This window comes from Lemur catta, chromosome 10, assembly GCF_020740605.2.
Source record: "Lemur catta isolate mLemCat1 chromosome 10, mLemCat1.pri, whole genome shotgun sequence".
In the NCBI taxonomy this organism is placed as follows: Eukaryota; Metazoa; Chordata; class Mammalia; order Primates; family Lemuridae; genus Lemur; species Lemur catta.
In genome coordinates, this window is record NC_059137.1 from 4532423 (window position 1) to 4553646 (window position 21224).

At 40.2% G+C, this 21224-nt stretch overlaps 1 protein-coding gene across 2 annotated transcripts in view; it reads left to right on the top strand.

Moving 5' to 3' along the window:
- MED27 (mediator complex subunit 27) overlaps positions 1 to 21224 on the top strand; it is a 195851-nt gene that overhangs the window by 53670 nt on the left and 120957 nt on the right. For both annotated transcript variants that reach the window (XM_045563699.1, XM_045563701.1), the window contains exon 3: positions 11136 to 11266. In XM_045563699.1, coding sequence (XP_045419655.1) covers positions 11136 to 11266 — 131 coding nt within the window. The remainder of the gene's footprint in view (positions 1 to 11135; positions 11267 to 21224) is intronic.

Sequence of the window (21224 nt, forward strand, 5' to 3'; positions counted from 1 at the left end):
TAAGTAGAGGGCTTCCGATTTATATCCAATTAAACACAAACCCACATTCTTAATTAGATTGAGAATAGTAGAACTCTCTCTGCCGAGTTCATGTTGATCAGGAGAAAATTCACTCTAGGCTGTTGTTTGTTTTAAACCAAAAACATATCCACTGTTAATATGTGTGACTTTAGCTTTTTTTCCTTCCAAGGGGGAAAAATATCATAGTCCTGTATTTATCATGGGAGGATTCTAACACACAGGCTGACACTTGCTTTACCTTTTCTCTTACTTCCTGTGTAGACAATCAGAGTCAGAACTTAAACAGACCAGGAAAAATCCTTCAACAGTCCTGCAAAGAGAGAAACAAGTGCTGTGGGAGTCTGGAGAGAGACTTTAATCTTCCAGTTCTGAGTACTTTGTTAGATGCATGAGAAATACTCCTTGATTGTTTAATGCATCAAGCTTGAGCCAATTTTCTGGGCATTTAGGTTGTGTGTAGATTAAAAAGAACAATCTCCACACTATATTAGAAGGAACTTCCCAACTGATCCTCTGGATTGCCTTTCATTTTGAGTGGTTGCAGTGTTTCTGCAAGTCTCATACAATTGTCCTGTGGTTATTTTGAGGGTTTTACTCAAAATTAGTCAAGAGGTATCATCTTGTGATAGATTGTCTTTCTCAGTTGTATGAGAAGAATTCTGAGTTGTTTCCTTCTCAGTATAGCTACTCATTTAAAATGACCCTGTGGGTGCATTTTTTCCTTTTTCCCATTACACTTATCAGTTTGTTATCTGACATGCTTTGGGTGACAGAAATTGATTAAAAGGTGATCATTCTGGCTGGGCGTGGCGGCTCACACCTATAATCCCAGCACTTTGGGAGGCCGAGGTGGGAGGATCACTTGAGCCCAGAAGTTTGAGACCAGACTGAGCAATGTAGCGAGACCCCATCTGTACAAAAAATTAAAAAATTAGCCGGGCCGTGGTCGCTCATGCCTGTAGTCCTACCTGTAGTCCAAGCTACTTGGGAGACTGAGGCAGGAGGATTGCTTGAGCCCACGGGCTTGAGGTTGCAATGAACTATGGATGATGCTACTGCACTCTAGCCCTGGCAACAGAGCGAGAAAAAAAAAGTGATCATTCTTATCAATTTTGTGAAAATTCAGTTATTTCTGGCATTGTTGGAGGAGGATATGGATTTCTGGGCATGGTCACTTCTGAAAATCACAAGAACAGCTCTTTTCTTTTTCTGATTGTAGTATGCTTAAGGCTTTGCACACATTATATCACTTAATTCTAGCTAGCAACAGCCGTTCTTCATCTGTAAAAGGAGGCTAACAGTACCTCCCTCCATGGGGTTGTTGTAAGACAGGGAAAAGGTGCTTTTAAAAGCCTGCCTTAAGGAGTATGCTCAATAATCATAAAAATATCTCTGTCCTCAGGTGATAAACATTGCCCAGAAGCTAAAAGAAACACCCAGAATCACTCTTGATGAGCTGGGGTTTGAACCCAGGGCCATCTGACTGCAGAGCTCTGTCTTCTTGCCATTAGGCCACACTGCCTCCAGAACTTCAATCTTTGCTGTGTCATGGCAAACTGCAAAGGAAAGCAGTTGCCTCCCCATAGTCCTAAGCCACCAGGCCTATTCCTCAAGGGATAATGTAGTTGGTAAAATTGATGAATTAAAAAAAAAAAATTCTTCCTAAATGCTTTCTCCTATTTCCTGATTCCTGTTCTCGCGTATCTCCAAACTTCCATTCCTATTATTTCCCATTTTTTCTGGTGTCATTATTGTATATCTTTTCCAGCCAGCGATTACATGGCTCCGTGTTTTCCATTGTCTTCCTTTTGAATTTGCTCTGCACTGCCTTTCCTTCTTCCCAACTTCCTATCCCCAGTAAGCAAGGAGTTAGGGGAAGGCTAATCAACCCCCTGGCTTGTAGCCTGGTGCCTCTGCAGCAGGCTGTTGGTTTGTGGGGGGAAGCAAAGGGAGCAAATGGGGCTGCATCTGATGGTGGTGAATATGGTGCTTAAAACAGAGCAGGCATTTCATGACACTAGAAGAAAGAAGAGCTAGATATACTCTCCAGCTAAATCTCAACTGACTAGCAGGCATACAGGAGGAACTCACTTTTTTCTTCCAAGGAGAGTTTGCAATACTCTAATCATTTTGTTTTTTTTCAGATTGATAATTTTTTTAAAATCATATTTACTGGTTTCTTGACTAGTGATAACTTGGTAAGTGAATGACTCATGCTTAGAATTCAGTGTCTGTAATTGAGATATAGAAATGTCCAGTGGTTCTCATTGTACTCATTTCTTAGTTGAAAAACCTCTCTTTTTGGGGGAAAAAGAAATACCCAGGGACATATTTATTATATGGGAATACTTAGTTCTTCCCCTATGCCTCACCTATGAATGTTTGGGCAGAAAAACAAAGTTCTATATGTCACTAAACATTTCAGTACATGTTTGGGCTCTAGGATTGCATTAGATTTCAACTAATAGCAGGCACAAGATATTACAAGCAGCCCTTTCCCAACCTCCCCTCACTAACTGCCTTAATCCAAGACTTTTGGTGACTAGTAAATGTTTGCATTTCTTAAGTATATTTAAATTTCACCAGTTTGATTTTTATATTGGGAAGTCAAGCTCTGCCTGCACTTTCATAGAGAAGTATTTATAATATAGAATCTATAGTGTTAGAAGGGACCTTAGACATAATTCTAACCTTTTTTTGTAGACTTTTGATTCAGGCCTTAAGTATGCATTTAAAAACTAATATTATGCATTTCTGGTGGGAGTATAAAGATAATTCTGGGATGAGTCATTCTTTCCTGCTACTTCTGTCTTTGGTCAGTAACAGAAAGATCAAATACACATTCTGTTTTTCTTGGGTACAGAAGTGTAGTATAAAAACAGATAATTATTCTGGGGTGGTTCAAGCTTAGTTGGTTACAAGAACACAATGGCCCATCTTACATGGAATTCTTCCTCCAACAGAAACATAGGCAAACAAGATAGCCTACCATGTTGTCCCTTTTCAGGGAGCTATACTCTCACTCATTGTCATCACCCTTCAGTAATCTTCTGTGGAGTTCTCATTACTGCATTGTCAACTTTTTCTTTGATCCTATTTATATTTTTTGCCTGCCTCTTCTTAAGTGGCCATGTGTCTTAGTTTAGGCTATAACACAATACCATAGATTGGGTGGCTTAAAAAATAAACATTTATTTCTTGCACTTCAGGAGGCCCGGAAATCCAAGATCAAGGTGCTGACAGATATGGTATCTGGTGAGGGCCCTCTTCCTGGTTTGCAGATGGCCACCTTCTTGCTATATCCTTACATGGTGAGGGGAGGAAGAACTCTGGTCTTTTCCTCTTCTTTAAGGACATTAATCTCATCATGGAGGCTTTACCCTTATAACCTCATCTAAACCGAATTATATCTCAAAGGCCCCACCTTCAAATACTGTCACACTGGGGATTAGGCCTTCAACAGAAGAATTTAGTGGGAACAGAAACATTCAGCCCGTAACACCAGGTGACTGTCTTTATGACCCTGTGCGTTGCTGTCTGAGACCATGCGGGACAAATGGGCTGAGAGCCTGTTGTGAAATGAGAGGTGGCTACCTGGAGACAGGGAAACACCAATTCTTGTGTACCTTGTGTGTCTTTGATCTTCTTTTACTGTTAGCTGCTCCTCTTTCCTCTTTTCCCCCCTTTCTTTAGTGGTTTTTCTCTCTTCTTTCACAAATGGTCCCAGTGATGGTTGTTTCTCCCATTTTTAGCCACATTCACAGTTTTCTTTGTTAGTGAATCTGTCCAGATATGTGAGTGATATCTCTGCTAGCTGACTGGCATCTTTTAAGTATGATAACATGTATACAGCTGTAGTGTAAATAGGAGCAGTTGTGGAGAAAGGCCTATTAATAAAGGTGTGAATTCTGGGATGTTTCAGTTGAACAATCCTAAACGACCCTAAACATTACAGATATTTAAGAAAGAAAAAGGCTGCTATCATCTTCTCTGTTTACTTCTTTGATAGCTTTTGAAGTTTGGACATTTGAGGATTAGTATGAAGGAAGAAAAGAAACCCAAATGGCATTTAGCATATAAATAATGCCACAGTTGAGCAGAAAGCACAGCCCTGATTTGGTGTCTTGCTTTCATAGTAATTGAAGGACCTGAAACCTAGCTTCCCAGTAGAGAACAAATAGACAAATAAATTGGAGGCTTCCTTCTTATGGTTTATTGATGCTGTTTTGACCAAGTAAAAAGCTTATTTACCCATAAAAGCTCAAATCTAAAATCTAAAGGTTTTTTTTTTCTTTAAAGCTATTGGCTATTTGAAAGAAGCGTTAGGAGATAAAAGGAGGAAAGAAGCTAATATCATTATCTGATATTTAGATTAAAATTCAAGCAAAACAATAGATTTATGGTATTTTTCTTAGCTGTTTTCCTTGGCACAAATAATACCAGGCAAGCTTGCTTGTTTTTGCTTAGAGTTATGTTCAAAAGAAGAACCAGAACACTACCGTAATACATGGTCTTTCTCATTAGCTGGACGCAAAACATATCTCAATAATGAGGGGCAAAGGTCTTTGCAACTCAAAGTGGTGACAAAGTGTCCCTGGTTTTATACAAATCTTAGTTCTAGTTGAAAGTTTCATGGTTTGGGGAAATATGACTATATAAGAATCTGAAATTAGCACCCTCCCTGCCAATGCCCCCACATATATACATCCCAGCTTTGTGGGGTGTGGATCAATGCAAGTGTCATATGTCTTTGGATTGTGGCTGTGGGCTTTGGCGTGTTCTGTTGTGCCTTGGTAGCATTCAGTGCATTGTGCCAGCCAGCTGTGGCCATTTGCGTCAGTGATCTGCAGGAAAAGTGGCACTGGTGTCCTTGCTGGTTGTTGTTATGATGTATAACACAAATTCTGAAAGAGGATTCTTCAGCAAAAACAGATTATACATGTGGACTCTTCTGGACAAGAGAATTTATAAAAACCCATTAGGCAATAGCACAGTTGCCCCATCATAGAATAAGATCAAGCTGCTAGGAAGGTTAAATATGCTACTACTGAGTCTACAATTTAGATTTCCTGACAATACTGAAGTTTCTTTGATTTCTTGATTTCTTTTCTCTGAAGTATTTATCCCTGAATATTAAAACCTTAAAACAATAGGGCTTAAAACTTCCCCAAACTTACCCCCTTACAATCAGTAGGAGGGAGAAGCAGGGAACATCTAGATGTCTGAAGAAGATCGGAGAGAAGGGCACAGACAGGAGCCAGCAGACGCTGGTGATGGTAACATCGCCTCTTTCCTAGCAAGCTCTAGGTCCCTGTCCAGGAGGAATTGCTGTGTTTTATTGCAGAAGCAGAGATGACAAATGGCAGTTTCTCCAGTTAGAGGCAGCACATTTGTCCCCACAGGAAAAAGGATATGTAAGGTGAACCCTGTATAGCCCACCACCCTCTTATGATATGTGTGACCTTGGGTCAGTGACCTCTTTAAGGCTGGAGGTGGAGATAGGGGTGGGGGTTGGCATCTCTAAGGTCCTTCTCTGTTGTTAGAATTCTATGATTTGAAGTAATCTGAGTGCAGTCACTGGATGCCTTTTCCTGAATTCAAGCCTGTAAACATACCCACTTTTGGGGTAATTGGAATCAGAGGGAAAAAGATTTCCTTCATGGCTCTATCATGACAGTGAACACTGAAAAGCAGTGTGGTCGCTTTCGTGCTTTCATAAGAGCATCATTGGATGGAGCCAGTCTGTTCTCTAGTTTGGCTACAATGCCAAGGCAGGCCATGGCATTCTCACAAATCTGCCAGTCTACTTGTCAGTTGACAAATTCATAACATCACCTATATGCAACGCACTATCCTGGACATTGTAGGAAATACAAAGTAATCAATAACAAAATCTGTGCCCTTGAAATTAGTGTCCCTGGGTGGCAGCTTCACTTCTGGACCCAGAAATAACACAAGGCTGCCTTTCTCGGTTTCCCCAGTCCCACTGTGGGTGGGAGCTGTGTACCTGGAGAGGAGGAAGTGGCCTAGAGTGACTGGCAGAGGCAATGGTGGGGTTCCCTCCCACCCTCCTGATCCCTTTTGACCTTACCATGGGCTAAGCTGGCCAGAATTTGTTATAACCTAGTTCTATCCCATTCTTTGTCCAAAGGACAAAGTTACTGGAAGTACCAATGTGTTTTGCTGGTATTCTTAGAAACTTATATGTAATTATATGTAAAGTGATTTTTAAAATTGAATCATATCTTAAGGTCAGGAGAGCTCTCTCTCCTTTTTTCCCCCTTCACCCTTAAAGAAGTCTTTGGTGAATCCTTAAGGAGGAAGTAATGATTTTCATAGTGGAAAAAAATCAAATCGTGATTGATTTTGCTTATAAGTCTTATGATTTGTGAATGTCAGTTTCTCTTAAAATAGGGTTCAGGCCATATGGCATGGGTAGACTAATGCTGCATGTGATGAGATGCTGTATCATAGACCCCAGGGAGGTTCCCGCGTACACTCTAGCTTTTAAGTTCTAGGTCTAATTGAATGCCACTGGCTTAATTAATATATTGAACATGATTGTTTCATGAATTTGCTTCAGTTTTCTTCTCAAACTTTAGTCCATTGCAAAAACATTTCCTTTATCTATTTTGGAGCATGTAGAAGCATTCAGAGTGATGTGGAAGACACCAAGCAAGTAGAGAGCTAACCAGGGGGATCATTACTCTGGATTTTCTGAACCCAAGATTTAAGTCAGAAACTTTCCATTTGAATTGTTTTTATCATTTCCTTTTACATCATTTCCTTCCAGTATTGCCATTATGTCTAATCTGAAGCATATTAAAGCTAGTTGAATTTTCACCTCAATAGTTTGGATTTTTTTTTTTTTTTTTTTGAGACAGGGTGTTGCTCTGTTGCCCAGGCTAGAGTGCAATGGCATCATCATAGCTCACTGCCACCTCAAACTCCTGGGCTCAAGCTATTCTCCTGCCCTAGCTTCCCAAGTAGCTGGGACTATAGGCGTGCGCCACTGCGCCTGGCTAATTTTTCTATTTTTTGCAGAGATGGGGTCCTGCCATATTGCCCAGGCTGGTCCTGAACTCCTGGGCTCAAGCAGTCCTCCTGCCTCAGCCTCCCAAGGTGCTAGGATTACAGGCATGAGCCACCATGCCCAGCCAGTTTGGACTTTTTAAAAGAAGATTCTATACAGAGCTAGGCTATCCAATGGATAAAGTTTTGTTAAGCCTATTGTAGTAATACTGTAGGGATATTACTTTACTTCAAATACCCTCCTAACTCCTTTAGAAACAGAAGGAATAAAATTTTAGAGTTTGGCGGATCCTTGGAGAAAATATAATACGTGTTTTCTAGAGAGGGAAGTGAGATGTATAAGATCACATAGCTCTTATTAATAGCAAAGCCCAGGAGCACATTTCCAACAAGGATACTTATTATAGAGGCTTAGTCTCTAAATTAAAGTTTATGAGGACCCTACATGACAACACTTAGAGTTTCTTGCATGTTCAGTATTACATTTTAAGAGACAACATTGCTTTTAAAACTATTTAGTAAATCAATGTTTTCTCAGTTGTTTTTTTATTTTATTTTATTTTTATTTTTTGTAGAGATAGGTTCTCTCTATGTTGCCCAGGCTGGCCTCAAACTCTTGGCCTCAAGCAATCCTCCCACCTTGGCCTCCCAAAGTGCTGGGATTATGGGTGTGAGCCACTGTGCCCTGCTCATTTTCTTAGTTATAATTGGTCTTTTCCTCAGATCATTATGAATTGTTGAAATTTTCTCGGGTATAGAGGTAATTAGTAGATACAGTTGATTAGAGAAAAGGCTTTAGATTGAGAACTGATAGAAAAATCCTAGGTCATTTATAGAAAATAGAAGACAGAAATTAGTAGATAGCAAAATTGTAACAGAGAAATATTCTCAGAAATCCAGAGAACTCTAACGCACTGAAATGGCTGTTCCCATGGAGTGGTCACTTCCCCTGTACTCGCCATGTAAACACTCCCATTACCTACACTTGTAGGATGTGGGAGTTAAAAAAATAGATTGTTTTATTTCTTCCCCTCTTTCATTTTATTCCTGCTGGTCAGTGGACAGATGATCTTGGATAGAAAAATCACATTAGAACTTTGATCAGTTGCTTTTTGAAATAGAGTTGTTTCCATGCCACAGACATTTGGAAAGAAGTATGTTTATTGAAATATATTTTTATAGAAAATATTACAGAACCTGTAATTGAAAACTTATGACAATATTTTGGGGAGTGATATGTTTTTAATGTTAATTTGTGGATTTGCTTTAAACTTCCTTCTGTTTTAGAACCATTGACTGAGTGAGCATTTTCCAAGAGCCTTTTCAGATCTAAACTGTGTTTCATGGAATGGAGTATTTGGTGCTTAAATAATGTATAAATTCAGTTGGACAGGAGCTGCCTGTCAGTTTTATCAACTTTGACCTTTTCTCCCATTATAAAGGTGGTTCAGTAAATATTTAATGGGCCCCTTATAGATCTTGACAGTTAGAGCCATGTTCCTGGAAACTGGGATATGTATATATGATTAACAAATGTCACTTACTCATTATGAGTCAGCTTTCAGGGGCAGATTTTGTGTTGAGGGAAGAGGAGTCCTTCTACCTACACATGCTCTTAGAGGTGCACTGTACATTGAGAGCATCCAAGATGGTACAGGTTTCAAAAGAAACCTTTAAAAAACAGCAGTTAGCATGCATTTCTGCTGTTTCATTTTTTTGTTTGTTTGAGCAAATGAAAAAATGATACCAGGTGGATAAAATCGCCCTTCCACTCTGCATAGTTAGCAGGACTCTTCCACTCAAGAGATTCAGCAGGGCTGGACTGGCTGAGCTTGCATGGACTCTAATAAAACCCAAAGAAGAGGAGCCAAAAGGAGAGACGATTCCTTGAGCCGGAAGGAATTCCTTGCCAAGCTGTCTTTCCCTATAATTCCATAAAGCCCCATGCATATTGCACTCATTGCAGATTCTGGTAGGGAAGATCGAAACCCAAGTAGCTGACATTTTGCAACATTGTCTTTCAAATTTGCACTGTCCCTTTTTTCCATTGATTTCCCATTTAAGAATCTGTAGGAAAAAAACAAATTTGAGCAAAATTTATTGGTCTAAGATAAGTTGTTAGAGCCAAATTATGCCCCCCTTTTCCACCCTGAAAACTGTTCCATTTTTATTATGAATGTGATGTATCTTTGTCTTGTGTTGGCAGCCATCAGGCTCCTGCATCAAATCGACCAAGTAAATCAAGAGCCTGTTAAAAAGCAATATGGATGCTCCAAACACAGACATTTCAGTCTTACTGGGTCACTGGATATCTTCATTTTTATAGCCATTTTCCAGGAGCAGATCATTTCAATTGGTTTTGTTTTCTTCACTATTTGTGTGCAGCCCAATGGCTTTAGGTGAGGCCATTTATTTTTCAGGACATTATTACCCTTTGCATCCAGGGCCCAGCCCCTTTTATATGGTGGTCACCAGTTTCATTACCATGAGCTGTAATGTAGCTGACTCGGCAAAGAAAATCTATGCCTTGGAAGAGCATTTTGGGAAGAAATTGATTCAGAGCTTTAGAATGAATGACTATTTGTATGTTTAGTTGATTCTAAATAAATGTTTAAAAGACCTTGCTTAATTTGAGAAGAGAGGAAGAAACATATTGGATGTTATAAACGGTCTCAATCCAAATTCTTAGCTTGGCATTTTCACATTTGAATGTTTTATTTACATCTGTTCAAAATTGGGATACCTTTCAAGGATAATTTTATTATAGGGAGACTGATGACAGCTCTTATCTAAAAAGAAGGTGAAAGTCATTATCACATGTCAAATTGGACATAAGCTTCATTTGGCAAGGAGTGAGAATGATGAGATGTATTTTAAATCCAAATTTCTTGATGGTAGGAGTTAAGGGGATTGACTGCATTAGGGCACAAGGGTGCTTTCTGCAGTGATGGAAAATTTTTATACCTTGACTGAGGTGGTGGTTACACAGATATATATATTTGTCAAAATCATCAAACTGTACACTTAAAATGTGTGCATTATATTTTACGTAAATTATAGCTCAATAAAGCGGACTTTTGAAAAGTCCTGTTTGGTTTAGAACCAGGCAGTATCATTTCTCTTTCCCAACAGAGAAATGGAAGTATAAAGAAGTAAAATGATCTTTCCTAAGTAACCTTGAAGCTCAGCAGTTTGTCCAGGAATAAAGCAATAGGTGCTGGCACTGAACCCCACTTAAAGCATGCTGCTTCCTTACCCCTAATACATTGTTCCAGTTGCATGGACATGGAAGTGAAATCTTTACCGACTTCTTTACCAACTTCTCTTTAGTGAGTCCATATCCGTTTGTATACCTGTTTATTCATGAGCTTGTTCTTATGGTTGATATTTGTACCTTAACCAATGAAAATGGCAGTCCAGTGGTTCTGAATGCTTACTCATGGTACGTGTAAATCTGTATGATAAGCTGTGTTGTGGTCATGCTTACTACAGTAGACTGCGAGTTCTATGGTTTTTATTATAAGCTAGACACAACAGTAGCAGTAGTTCCCAGAACTAATTTTGTCTCTAAGGGAAACCCCTGGATCTTCTTATAAAAAATGATGAAGGCTTTACAACTATTTACACAAAGCATATGTGAATAGTAGTGAAAAATAAAGAGGAGAGTAAAAATTACCCAAATTCTGCTACTTAAAAAGACAGCATTTTAGAGAACATCTTTTTAAGTGCCTTTCTGTTTACAAACGTAACCTGTATTTTTTAAATTCAACAAAATGATGTTGTGAAGTTCTTTCTATATTTTAACCAATTCCCCAGATTGTTGTTGGACATTCTGATTGCTTCCGGTTTTTCTCAGTATGTAATGCTGTGATGAACAACCTTATTCTTGTTTTTTTCCCCTCTTTGTCCCTCATTTTCTTCTTATGGACAGATTCCTTGAAGCAGAATGTTAGCAGCTGTATTTGAAATTACTTAATATGTTCTAAGGGGATAAGATTATCAAGTATTGATAGCTTAATATCCTTTGTCCTCTCGTACCAACAGCTATTTTTCTTCCCCTTTTGTTCTGTTTTTCTCCACAGTTGCAGTACCATGCAGGTCTAGCGTCTGGCCTTTTGAATCAGCAGTCACTGAAGCGCTCCGCTAATCAGATGGGAGTGTCTGCCAAACGTAGACCAAAGGCTCAACCCACGACTCTTGTCTTACCACCTCAGTAAGTGATGGGTTTGAAAATTACTTTAGTCTTGGGTGAACTTTTACTTTATTCTTGTTTTTGGCTGGTGAGAAGTTACTGTTTTTTTCAAAATTGTTTCTTACTTTTAAAAAGGTATCTATCAGGATTAGAAACAAAGCATGACAGCAATACAATTTGCCTAGATTTTTATGTAGCAGCTGTAATGCAGTTCATATTTTATGTGTCTTGTGTGTGACTTTTCCATCTAGGATTTGAAGATATCTCATAGCTTGTTTCTGCATCATATTCCCAAAGGTGGCAGAATATGAGTACGCTATCCTTATTTCACAGCTGAGACAGCTGAAGAGCACATTCTGATAAGCTACAGACCACCTAGAGAATCTGCTAGAGCTGGGATTAGAATCAGTGCTGAGCTCACTTGTTTTTTGTTAAATAGTCATATTAACATATGTGCTCTTCTTTTTCCCAGTAGGAGGGATAACAGATAGAGCAAGGATCATAGACTGTACAGCTTACTGATTTTTCACACGTGTACATCCATGTAGCCACCACTTCCAGAATCCCATAAGGGTTCCTCCTTGTGTTCCTAGTCTATACCTGTGCTGCCCTCCTCCTCAACTTTAACACTATTCTGACTTCTTTAAACAGTTAATTTTTCCTATCTTTGAACTTCATATAAATGGAATCACTAAATATGTCATCTTTTGTATTAGCTTTTTTTTTTCCACTCAGCATAGTATCTGTTAGATTCATCCAGTCTGTCTGTTCCTTTGAATGTCCTGCAGTTGATTTTTCCATTTACCTGCTTGGTTATTTTGTATTAGAAGCCATAGCAGATGAGTGCCAAGGCTCCCTCAGTGATGTGGAGTCAGAGATGTGGGCACGTCAGTCCTTGCTGACAGCTTTTCTGTCATAGTGTGCACTCCCCTGAGAGGGGCTGTACTCCCAAGAGACTTCAAATGCATTCACCCACCTGTCCTGCTACTACTCCTCTTGCACCTTCTTTTATTTATATACTCAGTTACAAACTGGAGTTTTACATTTCTAGTCCAAAGGAATGTTTGCATATAAGAATCATTTGACTTTGCTCAAAATCTCATTTATTTTCTGTTTGGTTAGCAAATATTTATTGTACCTACTGTGTGCCAGGCATGGTTCTAGGCCCTGGGGATATAAACATGGGCAGGACAGACGTGGTCCCCTCTTCCTGAAGCTTTTCATTTAATAGGAAAAAAGACAAAGCACCCTTAAATAAATTAATAAATTAATACTATAATTTTTAATGTGATTAGTGGTAGCAAGGGAATAAAAAGGGTGGCAAGTTGTGAAGGTGGAAGATACTACTTAAATAAGGTAGTCAAAGAAGACCTCTCCAAGGAGTCAACATGAGACAGAGACTTGGAGAATGAGGAAAAGAAAGACTTCTGTGATTTTCAGTCTTTGTTCACAGTTCACGTTTGCTTCCAGGATAGGGTAAACATAACCAGCCAGCCTCCAACAAGCAGCTTTTGTATGCTGCATGTACTCACAGGTGCCATATTTTCCAAAAAGCAGCTGACCACAGGACTAGCTTCCTTCAGTGATGCCAGACCAGAGTTTTCACTATATGGCAGAAAGCTTCTTAAGGAAAGTTACTGTATCTATCGTTTCTCATGTGTTGATTTGGTAATTCTGCACATCTCAACTTTCAGCTCTCTAAAGTCTAATGGGCCTTGTAACTTGTCATTTTCCCTGCATGGATTGTCTACTGAGGCAAGATGTTTAGCAAGAAGTAAAAGACTTTCTAATGGTCCCATAAGACTGGAGCCAGAAAGTGTTTGTTGCTAGCTCTCTCTTGACAAAAGTCAGCTCTTAGTCCATCTGTTCACCATTTGTTAATTTGCATTGGCTTGAAACCTGTTTACAGGTGACATGCTATTATGAGGACACTTAGAAACTATTTTAAGCAGCAGGGCAATCAACAGACTCAGTTCTCCTGCCAAAAAAAAAAAAAAAAGAGAGAGAGGGAGAGAAGTGTTCACAACTGTCATTATAAATTTATAATAAATCACTCAAAATACTTAGTTTCAAAGAGAAAAGTGGTTACTGTGTCCTAAGAATACAACATTGAAATGATTTCCTATACTAAGTAGCCTGTTTCCTGTGAAATTTGACTGCTGCTTTTTCACATGATTGAGCTGTTGGGGCCCACATTGTCATGGACCCACAGAGTGGCTGTCTAGGAGGTGGGATCTGTGTCTAAAGAAAGATGCCCATTGCACTTCGACCACCTCCTATTCACCACTCATTATGTTTGATGTCATCTAGAAACACAACATTGCTGCTAGCCTCAGACTTTTTTTTAAGTTAAAAAATAAAACAATAGTAGTATATACATAATGTAGACTTTTAAAATACCAAAAATACCAAAAAATAATGATACTGTCACTCTAAGAAAGTTATTAAAGTTTTGATGGATGCTGTATTGGACTTTTTTCTATCCATATATATTAAATATTATATAATTTTTAAAAACAAAAACAATCTCCAAGGATTGTATTGTAATATATCATATCCCAACCTTTCATTGAATGTAGTTGTTAATTTTATGGTAGCATAATTTGACCTATGGAATATTTGAATTTGCATATTAATAGCCATGTTATGGTTGTATTCTGTAGAAAAGTCCTAATTACAAAATTTTTATTATAAGCACAACATAACCATATACTAACTTTGTCATTAAGGAAATCCTTTGAGCCCCCTTATAAAACACCCAGATCCTCCAAGGTTGCTATGCTAATTATTTATTGCTTTGTAACAAATTATCCCAAAACTTAGTGCTTTAGCAATAATAAGCATTATCTCTCACAATTTCTGTGGATCAGGAATCTGGGAGTGGCTTGTCTGGGTGATTATGGTGTAAAGTCTGACATAAGGTTGCAATCAGATCTTGGCTAGGGCTGCACTCAGCTGAAGGTTCTGCCGGGGTTAGAAGCTCCACTTCTAAGGTGGCTCACTCATATGGCAAGTAGCAAGTTGGTGCTGGCTGTTGGCCGGAGACCTCAGTTCCTCTCCACAGCCTTACTTGAATATCCTCATGACATGGCATCTGGCTTCTTCCGAGCCAGCAATCTGAGAGAACAAGGACCAGGTGGAGGCTATCGTTTTAATGACCTAACCTCAGAAGACACATTGCAGCAATTCCACCTCATCCCATTCGTTCCTAAGTCTGACTGACATTCAAGGGGAGGGGATGAGACTCTCCGCTTTGAAGGAAGAAGTGTCAGAATTTCTGGACGTGTTTGAAAACCACCACATTTGCCAGTGGGGAGAGACATTGCTCAAAGGGAAGAATGGCTGAGCCTGTGAGTCCCATTCACTTACTTATTCAGTAATATTTACTCAGAGTCTACAAGTGCTTGGTTCTTTGCACTGTGCTGGGGATTCAGAGATGGATAAGATATAATCTTGGCTTTCAGGAAGCTCGGAGTAGAGACTGGGGAACAAACAAGTAGCAGAGCATCACAGCAACGTGTCCAGTTGACTGATGTGATCCTGCAGTGCCTGAGAAGGGCCTGAGCAGGGCACTGAGGAGGTCCACTTAGGGAGGCCCAGCTGCACTTCACCACGTTTTCTCCACTGCCCGCGGTGAAGGATGCAGGCTTTATTCTGTTCAGAGAGCTAGATGCTTTCTTGCACAGGCTTACAGAATTCTAAGGGAAGGTTTTATTTCTAAACAGTATAGGAAACTGGTGAAGGGCCAGTGGCTGGTTCCTCACATGCCCTCCTCTGCAGCTCTGCGCATCTCTTAAAGTGGTGATGGGTGGGTTTGTGTTGGCTTTTCGGCAGTTGGATGGCACTAAGGCTACTACAACAAAACCACTGGCTTTGCTAACTGTGCCAAGACCACAGGCATGGCAAGAATGCAGGAGATTTGTACAGTGTGTTTGTTTTAAAAATGCAGTTGGCTTTAACAGTAGTAATCTTTGGAAACTCACATTAGCCTTTGAGTTCCCATAGGATGAATGATTTGTGGGATTAATGATTCATATCTTTCTCCCCCTCCAAAGAAGCCTGTAAGAAGATAAAGATGTTGTTCATGATGAAAGAACTATTATCACATGTTCGCATTCAGGGGGCACTGATGCAGTGACATTACTTCCTTGATTCCCAAGTGTTTGTATTAAATCAAGTCTTTTGCTGAAGGGGCACAGTTGTCTCCAGGAAGAGCCTGTGTCCCTGTTGCTGTGTGAACATTGTTGGGCTTTTCACCCTCATAGGATTGAGATCAGCCTGGAGAGTGGCTGTCTTATTTGATTTATCTATAAGTTGTATATTGAGATACCTGTGTATTCATTGTCAGTAGGATGTAGCTGTGTTTACATATGGTCTGTCTTAAATAGCAGCCTTGACTTTCTGGTGTAGTTTTTGGTATGCTTTTGTGTTAACATGTAACATTGGTTGTAATCAACTTGGCCAAACTAGATGGCCTGGGACTCCTGACTCTTAGCAGCTTAGCCTGACGAAATGTTGGCTTTTAGTGACAGAAAGGTGAAAGACTCTTCTGTGTCCTTACCCTGTACACCTACATCTCATTTAGCTTGAGGGAAAACAAATAATTTTTCAGAGAAGTTATTTTTTAAAAATACTACCTCCATCCCCCAGGAGTTGTTGGGACAGGCAGTTTCTCTTGTGTCACCTTATCTTCTGTGAAAAGATCCTGCCTGTTGAATTAAAGGCACATTTCCTTTCCTGGGCTTCCATCTCTGTAGTCACTGGGGAGGAGCTGTTCACGTTTCCAGCTAAGAACAACCCTCCCACTTGTCAACTGGGTCCCATCCCCTCTCACCTGCTCCGAGCTGTCTCTCCATTGATCTCTTTTTCCTCTCCTGCACCATCAATATTTCCCTTTCTCCTGGTCATTCCTCTAGTAGACAGAACATGCTTATCTAGAAAACTATCTCCTGTAAGAACACCCATCTCTTCACCCCTTCCAGCTCCCACCTCATGTCTTTCCTCTTTACAGCAAAAGTTCTCCAAAGAGTTGACTATGCTTATTGTGTCCAGTTTCTCCACCACCCTCGGCAGCCACTCTTCTGATCTCTGTCCCTACACCTTAGCTTTGCCTCTTCTAGAACTTCACATAAATGGAGTCATGCAGAACATAATGTTTTCTTTCTGGTTTATTTTACTCAGCGTGATGTTTTTGAGATTCATTTATGTTGTATGTATCAGTGATTCATTCCATGTTATTGCTGAATAGTATTCTCTGGTGTCCTTTGGAGCCTATTGGTCCATTTCCTCAGAATTGTATCTGTATCTGTTGTATCTGTTTCAATATTATCTAATACCTTCAAGAGTGCAGAGTCTTCATGCTTTGATTCTTGGATGACCTACCTCTCAGGTTTGAGTAACAGCAACACCATAAAAATAGCATGGAGTGACAAGTGTTGCCGGAAAGAAGTGCCACCTATTCAGGAGGTAACAGGGATAATCACATAGCACTCACACCTAGGAGTTCCAGTGTTTGAACAACAGTTTGCCTTCCATACGGCGGGTACCTTGGTTCTGGGAGTTTAACTGCAAGAGGCTCATTTTCTGCTACTGCCTTGCATGCTAATTCCCAAGAAGATCATCAACTTGAAATTACACGTGGTGCTTATCCAGATGATTGGATTCTTTCCAAGATGTGTGGTAAATGCTGCTTCTGTTCTTGAAAGGTAGAGGCTCATGTTGTCTTTTGCTTAATTTAAACCAATAGGAATCTTGGAGAGTAAAGCAGCAACATGAACCTGTCCCTGGCGATAGTGATGCATGAAGGTAGGAAGTTATCGTGGTCATTGATGTTTAAACCGAGCAAGGCAAATACTTGCCAGGATGAAGCTCACTAAACCAAAAGTCTCTTCTTGTAGCTTTCTGACCATTACATCAGCATCTTTTCTGTTCCTGTTCTGTGAGACTTTTTAAAAGAGTTTTTTTTTCCCCCCCCACCTTGGCCATACAAGTAAGAAACTCCAGGTTTCTGCAGTTCCATTACAAAAACCTTGATGTAGATGCCATTTGCATAGTGACTGTGAACATGTGTGTCCTTGCAGGGGCTTGATTTTCTTCTTGATTACCTGCTTTGTTTTGCTCCTGAGACTCCTGATACCTTGTTGAGGACAGAATTTGGTTATATGGTGATTAATTGATATTAATTCTTCAACTTTGGTAGTAGGAGCCTTAAACAAGAATATCTGACATCTCTGTTTATTGGAGTTCAGTTTAGTTTTCCAATGAGCAAAGTAACAGTGAATAAACCACGAATGAGGAGCAAACTGGTTCATTATCATGATCCTTAGAGATGAAGAGAATCATCCTGAAGAGTGGCTTATTACGCAGACCGACGCTCCCTGAACTTGGACAGCTCCAGACTGTCTCACCCTGACCTTGGGCTGGTGAGCAGAGCAGGTGTGTTGCTGGTACTGATTTTCCACAGAGGAAACAGAACTTCCCAGCTGTAAGTTTCCTGAGTTTTGGAAAAAGTCATCAAAACTTGGGTAGAAATTTGCTAAGTCCTTCTTTCCCCTACTGGCAAGTATTAAGTAACAATATTCATTAAATACCACAGAGAGGCTATGTAATAAAGAAATAATCCTAGGCCTAGGTGGCTATAACTCTCCAGAAGAGTTGAAATTGAGAATGTAATTAAAGATTAAAACATTGTTTGCATTCTAGAACATTGAGAAATCTTTTCTCTCCATCGCGGGACCATATTAATAAGGAAGAGATCAGTTTCCAATAACTGACACTGCTGAAGCTCGTTTATTAACATCAGTCGTGTTTAAGCTGTCTGACTCAGTACTTCTTTTGCCTTTTTCCTACAAGACTGGAATCATCTCCAGGAATAGTGAGGGATACCAGTCTTATTTCACAAAATGTATCCGTATCTATTCAGTGTCCTAAGTTGAATAGGAATGTGTCAGATGGCAAGGGTTTCTAGTATTGGGATCTTAAATTCTGGAATTCATTGTATTCCTCTCTTTTGGCCACAGAATAATTTTCAGTCTCTTATTTTCAGCTAGGTTTTGTGCAAAAGTTAAAAGATTGATAGGAGCTGGCATACCTAGCTATTTTAAGGTTTTATAGTAGGGGCTGGTGAAGGGGTGAGAGCACTGTAAACTTCAGGCCATCTTAACACGGTGACAGAAAGAAATTCTTTATGGTCAAATATCTGGCATTCAGAGCTCCATGAAGCCAGCCTGCATGCTCAGCCTCAGGGTGGGAACACAAAAGCCCAGAGCCTTGCCCGATTGGATTATAAAAGTTTAACTGCCCAAGCACCATTTCTTTGTACTTCTGCTTTTTGTTGCCGTTCACACTTGCTTTCCATTTGCTGTGAAGTAGAATTGGACACATCTTCCTTATGTGTCCAGTTTCCAGTCTCACCTTGTCTTCATTGTTCTTTAGAGCTTCTCATTTGAGGGCTTGAAGAAGACACACTCAGCAATAATTCCTGAAATGTCCTTTTTTATGTGTTTATGTGCTCCTGTTATTGGCAGGTAGAGGAAGAAAGTATCTCTCTGAGTCTGTTGTTGATGGGATAAAGAAAATGTGATTCAGTGATGGGGCAGAAAAAACCCATCAGCTTCTCATTTGTATAAGCCTTCAGTTTTGTATCTCTTCCAGGGCATTTGCCACCTTTGGCCCAGTGTTGCGGTTAGACAGAATCCTTGAGGACCAGGACCAGAGTGATCTGTGTCTCCTTTACTGCCTGGCCTTAACTCATGCACTTAAGATTGAACGAATGAGTTCTGAAGGCTAGTTCCTCTCTGTGCTGCTCCCCTGGCTGATGATGTTCTGGACATGTGTTTGTACTGTTTGTAGCTCTTAGTGAATTGGAAGTGCTGGGTGTTTAAATGGCCAGGAACCAGGTGCCATTTAGACAGACGGAAATGCCCACAGGTGAGGCTCAGGAGTTGGAGGTCTGTCCCTGGTGGCGATCCTTCCTGCTGAGTGAGGGTGGATAGGATTACATCTGGAGGTTCTGGCAGCAAGTAGGGTCTGGAATCCAGGCGGAGGCCTGGCACTGTGCAACTGCAGGGAGAGTAGGCCCCTGGGGCTGAGGAGAGGGGGTGATATGTGCAAAGTGGTATATTAGGAAGATTAAGTAAGTATCAAGATGCAGATAAATAAGATAGTCCTTTGTAGCTGTTTAAAAGATAATTGGTTAATGTTACTTATCTTTTATCCCCTCTCTTTGGGCAGTAGAAGACTCTCTGGGAGAAATAAATGAGGAATCTCTCATAAATATTAATGCAAAAATCTGTCTTTGGAGAATAAATATAGGGACATTTTGTTTTAAATGCTCTATGTTGTTGTACTTCATTAGCATATATGTTGTAAAAGTTACTTTTCTTCCCTTGAGAGAACCATATTCAGTTGAACTAATAGCCACAGACTGAAATCTGTACCTTGTCAGGATCGGAACACTTTAGAAGGATAGGAGAACTGATTTGCTCCTCTGTGCTCTAGCCAGAGGGTTTCCTTGGGTCCCCCATCTTTGGAAGTGGTGTCTTGTGGCAGGAAGCCAGGAGGAAGTCCAGATCCTACCCTGCTATCTAGACTCTTTGTCTGGACCTTTGATTCCCACTGCCTGGTCCCCCACTCTGTGTGTGTGTGTGTGTTTATACTTTTCACTCTGAAAGTATTTCTTAACATACTTTCCATAGGCTAGGTGTGTGTTTGACCAGGCTAGGAATATAAAGGTGCAGAAAGTACGACTTCATATAAACAGGTGAGAAAGATAATGAGTTGCATTTGAAGCATGTGAAGTTTGAGGTACCCTTAAGCCTTGGGTGAAATGATATGATGGACTCGATTTCCTTTTAAACACTCCAGTCCCAAAAGTGTTGAGTGCGGGGAGTGTGGTAAACATAGTTGCTAATTGAAACTGGATGATGAGAACATTGCACTATTAGTGACCGTAGGGTTGGTAGGAGAAGACTCGGGAGTGGATAAATTCTGCCAGGGATTGTGGAGGGAGACCAGAGGAGGGTCAGCAGAGGAGGAGTTGGTGGCAGAGCCCTGCCCCACCCCCCGCCTCGCCCCGCCTCACCTCGCCTCGCCAGCCCACCTTCATGTGGCCCTTGCAGCCTTTCCTGTCTGGTTCTGGTCCTGGCCTTACTCTCAGCTGGTCTGTCCTGTGTTTGTCTCAGACCCGTTGTGACATAGACTAAAATTTAAAACTCAGTATCTTCCATGGATGGTGAATCAAAGAGAAATTGTATAAAATGGAAAGCTGTAATAAAGAACCTGGCCATTAAGCACTAAGTCAAATGTGGCAGCCTGCAGAATCAGTTTAAAAATTATATTTCATTGCATCCTCTAATTGCATTTCTCCTTTAAAGGTGATTTTATCCAGGAAGACAGCTGTCTAGTGTGGTTATTACATCACTCTGGCCATCACTGAGCAAAGGAAGAAAAGAAATGGGTGGTTGTGTAGTACAGCTTATCAGATAGAAGCTGGATTTTTTTTTTCTTTTAAATCTTTTTGCATAACAGAGTCAGAGCTTCAGGATTGTTAATATTTCACACCATGCTATTCCCAACTAAGCTGGTTGCAAGTGAAACTCTTTTTTATAATCTTTCTGTTCTTTCCTGGAATGACAAGTAATTTTAGTGGTCTCTTGATGTGTGTTTCTTTTTCTTTTTCTCTCTCTGCCATATAGGTCATTAGTAACCCACAGATTTTGGCCCAGAAAGTCCCTGTTTAGGGTTATAGGTGATCAAGAAGCAGTAAGCCAGTTTCTCTGTTCACCTGTGCTGAAGATTCTGTGAGCTCTCACAGGCACAGTTACCTCAGCAACATGAGAACAACTGTGAGTAGGAAGTGGCTTTGTCTGTTAGCCTGAGTTTTTTAGGTTAGAATGGATTTTGATCTGGTGGTACCAGTCACTGTGTGAGTACTCATTTATGGCAGATAAGCAGGAATTCTTAATAATAAAGCATGAAA